This window comes from Hyperolius riggenbachi, chromosome 2 (assembly GCF_040937935.1).
Source record: "Hyperolius riggenbachi isolate aHypRig1 chromosome 2, aHypRig1.pri, whole genome shotgun sequence".
Taxonomy (NCBI): domain Eukaryota; kingdom Metazoa; phylum Chordata; class Amphibia; order Anura; family Hyperoliidae; genus Hyperolius; species Hyperolius riggenbachi.
This window is the reverse complement of record NC_090647.1, coordinates 142,461,502-142,467,398: the sequence shown is the minus strand read 5'-3', so window position 1 is coordinate 142,467,398 and position 5,897 is coordinate 142,461,502. Positions and strand designations below refer to the sequence as shown.

General features: G+C 42.2%; 1 protein-coding gene across 1 annotated transcript in view; it reads right to left on the bottom strand.

Moving 5' to 3' along the window:
• Window positions 1–5,110, bottom strand: part of MMP19 (matrix metallopeptidase 19) — a 68,923-nt gene extending 63,813 nt beyond the window's left edge. The window contains exon 1 of the mRNA XM_068267581.1: window positions 4,726–5,110. Within this exon, the coding sequence (XP_068123682.1) occupies window positions 4,726–4,902 (177 nt within the window). The 5' untranslated portion in view covers window positions 4,903–5,110. The remainder of the gene's footprint in view (window positions 1–4,725) is intronic.
• Window positions 5,111–5,897: the final 787 nt, after the last annotated feature.

Genomic DNA, 5,897 nt, shown 5'->3' with positions numbered 1-5,897 from the left:
GACCTGGAGAGAGCATAGGAGCCTAGTTGATACTAGTCCCCACCCAGGGCTGGGCCGAAGCAGAGGCAAGAGAGGCTCAAGCCTCAGCAGGGATCTAGGCGGGGGGCAAGCGGGTCTCTTGCCCCAGGCGCAGTTTGTGTATTTCTTAAAAAGGCGGCAAAATTTGGATGGGGAATGGCAGTTTAGGCGCCAAAACCTGACCTTGCCCCAGGCGCAACTTGGGGCAACTTGGTCTAGATCCGTCCCTGAGCCTCAGGGCGCAGTGTAGGAGGGGGCGCACAACTCACTCAGCTATCATTTCCCTATTGTGTTTGAAGCAGCAAGAAATAAGAAAGGAGGATACATGGCAGTGACTGCAAGCCAGATAACTGGAGATTAAGATGTTGGGGTGGGGGGTGGGAGGGATGGAGGGGCGCACTTTGGTGTCTCATTCTAATATCAATCAGCGTGTGATAGCTGGGGTGGGAGGGGTGGAGGGGCGCACTTTGGTGCCTCAGCCTTGGGTGCTGGAAGACCTTGTCCCGGCTCTGCCCCCACCAAATCTTACCAAAAAAAGAAGCCAGGTGGCCATCAGGGGTGGGCGCAAAGTTGCTACTTCCCTAGGGCCCGATTTCACCTAAATCTGTCTCTGCATCAGTTAATACAAAGCTAATGGCTGCCTGCTCCATACATGTAGCAGATATATCCACTATATATGCTGTCTTTGAAATGGAATGATGGCAACAGAGTAGCAGTAGCACAACAAGTGGTTTACCATAATTTAAAAAAAGAAAAAACATTAAATAGAGTGAACAAAAATAAACAGTTAGTTAAAACTGTGAAGGTCCCCTGAGTGCATGCATTAAAAGTGTTCCAGCAACTTAGAAGCAAAGCAGAACTTTGTGATAGAAAGCAACTCAATTAATTATGATAATTACAGCCTAGTGGTCCCAGTAACCCTGTACATGCAATTCTCGTTCCTCACGTTGGAGCAAAAGTTGTTCATGATTGGTTCCTGGATGTGGTATTGACACGGGTTCAAGTAAGGTGACCCTTCCTCCTTTTGGGTCTTGGTGATTATGTACATGTTAATTAACCTTGTGGAACCTTTCTTGGTTATGATGTTGCGAAAAAAATTCCGGAACCTAATACACATTTCACGTTTGGTGGTGCAAATACCGATTCATCAGCAGGAACATACAACTGTTTATGCATCAAATGTTGATCTACAATTCAGGAACTCTATTTTTCCTGCTAGCTACTGTAAAGTAGTCACCAAATGTTCCCAGTTGTCAATATTGTAACCAATCAAATTCACTGACTGATATAAACACATTGTTAACCAGCCCACCACCCAATTTGGTGGCTTTTTTTGAAACAAATAAGGGGCTTATTGACAAAGTCAGAATTTAGATCAGGAATGTTGGATAAACTGGACCAGTACTGCCAATAGCAGTTCTACTAAAAGATCCATTGGTCCATTTTCAAACTGCATGCATTTGCATACAAATGTGCATATTTTGGAAGAATTTGCATCTCATTGATCATCCCTATTAGGTATTTATCTGTTTTTGTATTTATGTGGTGGTGTTTGCATCAGGTTTTTGTGTTTGCCTCTGAAAAAGCGAGAAGGCCTGCACAACAGCCATTAGACCTGATTATAACCCATACCCACCGCAGTCTTGTTTATCACTTTCTATGTATTGAGTTTAATTTGCCATCTTACTTTCCTAAAGGTTCTCAGTCACAATGAGCTATCTGGGTATTCTGTATGTATAGAGTAAAACCCAGTGAGGGTTGCAGTACCCATAATACCCCCTGCTCTGCTGGCTTTGTGCTGTAAGCATGGATCTTCAGAGATTGGCTTGCCACCACTACACCAGATAAGTGGCTTTATCTACCTGATTTCCTGACATTTAGTGCTGGCATTCTTCCTTTCATGCACAGAGTATCAGGTCTATAGGGACCTTTAGACTGACTGAATGCCTCTCAGTTGCCTTCCCGGCAAATCCAAATAGCATGCTGACCTCATTGCAGAGCTGATCTCTGCAGTCTCAGGCACACCACTGTTACTATGTTGGCCGAATGGACAATTATGAAGTTTATTTGTTCTTCCGAGACTAAACTGACACAAATAGCAGGCAGTAAGATTGTAAACATGCGTAGCCTTGTTTAAAGTGAACCCGAGGTGAAAATAAACTGATAAAATAAACAAACATATTTATCCTCCTCCTAAAAATGACTTTTTTAAGTATCCCAAGGTTTTCTTTTATATTTAAACATTTACAAAGTAGGTTGAATGTTTTACTGTGTCTAATTAGTGGCAGCCTATTAAAATGAATGTTTACCACTTTAAAAATCAAAAAGTCGGATACTCACCTAAGGAGAGGGAAGGCTCGGTCCTAATGAGCCTTCCCTCTCCTCTCCCGGTGCCCGGTCCCGCGCAGGATCCCCGAAGCAGTATTCGACCAGTTCGGTCAAATACTGCCACTTCCACAGCTGAAGGGAGCTTTCGGAAGCCTTCGGGAGCACTCGGGCTTCCAAGGACGCAGCCGCTCCATACTACGCATGCGTGAGCGCCCTCTATGACGCGCTCGTGCGTGCGTAGTATGGAGCGGCCCGTCTTCGGAAGCCCGAGTGCTCCCGAAGACCTCTGAAGTCCCTGCGGCGGACGCGAACGGGGGAGCCAGCGATGCACCGAGGGCACCGGGAGAGGAGAGGGAAGGCTCATTAGGACCGGGCCTTCCCTCTCCTTAGGTGAGTATCTGACTTTTTTATTTTTAAAGTGGTAACCATTGGCTTTAAGTGTCCCAGAGTTAGAAAAAGGTCAATAGTTCATATTACTATAATTTTTATCTATTCCTGCTTTCAGAAGTTGTATTCTTCCAGGAAAATGTTTATGGTTGTAATTTGCTTGTCAGTGATGAGTAAACATCACTGATAAGCAAATTACAACCATAAACATTTTCTTTATAGTAAAATATTCCATCTTTCAAGCAGCAAAATAAAACATGTAAAACAGCCTGGTTATTAATATGTTTTGCGCTGTACATACACGTTTATCTCATCATGTCACATATTGGGGTTGAAGCACTATAACACATAGCGTGTCTTATCAGAGTTATCATGCCTTATCAGAGTGAATGTGCCTTATCAGAGTAACATAGCGAGCGCTACAAACTTATGCCTGCTAATTGGCAATGATGAGAACTCCACTCGTCCTGCCCTGAGCCCCAGCGGTTCCAATCACTTTAAAGGACATCATCCCTGCTCTTTGATTGGCCTAATAGGCTGCCTGTCACTTGACAGGAAACTTGACAGGCAGCCTATTGGGTCAATCAAAGTGCAGGGAAAATGTCCTTTAAAGTAATTGGACCTGCAGGGGCTCGGGGCAGGACAAGTGGAGCTCTCGTCATTGCCAGTTAGCAGGCATAAGTTTATAGCGCTCGCTATGCTACTCTGATAAGGCATGATTACTCTGATAAGGCATGTTCACCCTGATAAGGTGTGTTAACTCTGATAAGGCATGTTAACTCTGATAAGGCACATTACTTGTTATAGTGAATCAACCCCATTGCCTCGGGTACACTTTAGATAGCTAGTTGTTACATTCACAGTATTTGCCATTTCAACATGAAATAATTAAAATCCACCCAAAACTGATGTTTGTTTTTTTGGTTGACAAGCAGATAATTAAAAATTAAAAAGAAAACAACTATGGGTATTCAAGCATTGAGATCTTTGTGAATATGTTTTCCATCTTATACATGTACCTTGCAAATTTTGAGGGGCCTCATTCTCACAGGTAAACTAATAAATTATGTCATTTTACCAAGACTGCACGATTAGCAACCTCCAAGCTTAAGTAGGAATATTAAACATGCGGAGGTGGGTGGCATCAGTGTCAGGAGTAGTAGCCAACATATCAAGGGATGGAGGAGGCCAGATAATGGCTTAGTCCACCCCACTCCACCTGTAACGGAGTACCAGTTTTGGGTGGACAAACATTTAACAGCCATACATTTTGGTTGTTTTTCCTAATGCTATTTTCACAAAATTACATGTAAAGGATATGACAACATGGCTCATATTCAATTTACTTTCTCTCCTACATTTTCTCCTGGGAGATCATTTTACATTTTTCTGTTAAAAATAACTTTCCAACACTTTGCAATTGAAAAAGTACCAAAAAGTAGATGAAAAAGTACTGTCAAAATTATTCTGGGTACTTTCTTACTGGCTGGTGGCTTAAAGGGCAATTTATTAGTAAGGTGTAAAAATAGAGAATACTCAGGAGAAAAAATGAATTGAATAAGGGCCCATATCTGTTTGCACCTGCTTTATTCACAATGACAGGAGAACAGCCATGGGGCAAAGGGACCCGCAGCAATCAGATATCACCATTCATTAGTCTCTAGGCTACAAAGAGAATCTGAGAACAGCAACCTGCCCTGTGAGTTATTATCTAAAAAGCTTTTCTATAACATTTCTTAATAGAATTGATGTATTCATTCTCGCCACAGATATCTGTGATGTAAATACTGAGATGCAACAGGCAGATGTGCAGCAACAGAATATGTAAACTGGAAATATGCTAAAGAGAAAACAAAAGGCATCTAAACTACCTGTGACTTTCTATCAGAGTGCTGAGGCAGCCAACAGGCTATTCATTGATAGCTACCCTGAGCACAGATGTCTTGTTCCTACCCCCTCATGCATTCTGTTAGTATTTGATAGGAAACTCACCATGGCCTCCTCCTCAGCGCTGGGATCAATCAGAGTTTTTGCATAAACAGAAAGGGACAGAGCCCCCAGCAGAGGAAGAAGCAGCATCCTGAAGTTTAGCCTCTTGTCAGATGTCTCAGGTTCCTTGGCTTTTTGCTGTGGGTTCCCCTCAGAAGACTTTAAGAACACTGCCAGCATGAGTCACTACTCTCCCCTTCCTCCTCCCAAACCTCCCACTTGCATCTTCCCTCTTGAGAAATAACCAAGGAATGCAACGTTAACCCTCTCCTGCAGACTCAGCGTGATTTCCCCCTTTTTATAAAAAAAAAGGGACTCTCAGCTTGTAGTCATTTGAAGATGCTCATTTATTTTCTGGTCATCATTAACTGCTGACAGCCTGAATGCGTGTCTCACAGAACACAGTGTGTGAGTGAGTCACTGTCCGGGACCTGCATTTGGAAAGCTGCCACCTGTGTAGTCATGTCACAAAAATCCGCTGTGATTTGGAGATTTTGGTCTATTTATCTATTGATTTCCCTTATTTATATAGCCACCAATGCACTAGGCAACACTTTTTGTAGAGTACAGAGAACAATTTACATCTGTCCCTGTCCCTAAAGAAGTTCACAGCCTAATTCTCTTGTACAGGCAGCAGTCATATGGATGGCTGACAGAGCCAAGTTGGTCAGATGCCAGCTAACCTACTATTATGTATTTGGGTTGTGAGAGGAAATTAGGACACACGGAGATAGTGCACACAAAAACAGACAGAATTCACCGACCACTCACAAAACAGTGCAGATAAAGCATCTTTCCTGCTGATTATACAAAGTAAAATATGTGAGGGCCCATTCATGTTACCAATGTGTGACTGTACACTGCACTACACTATTTCTCCAATTCCATCCCCTATAATTGAATAATAAGCAATGCTCTATAATAAATAAAACCCACATTTTTTTTGCCATTAGTCCCGGCTATCACATTTAAATTATCTTCCTAGCACAATGTATGGCGACAATATATTATTTGGAAATAAAGGTGTATTTTTTTCTGTTTTGTCCTTTTTTTTATTATCCGGTCAATAATCCCTTTTGGTAAGATAACAGTAAAATACCCTCACAACATATGTATTTAAAAAAAAAGTCCCTAAGGTAACTATTTTGGGCTTTTTTTTAACTGTTAGTTTATTT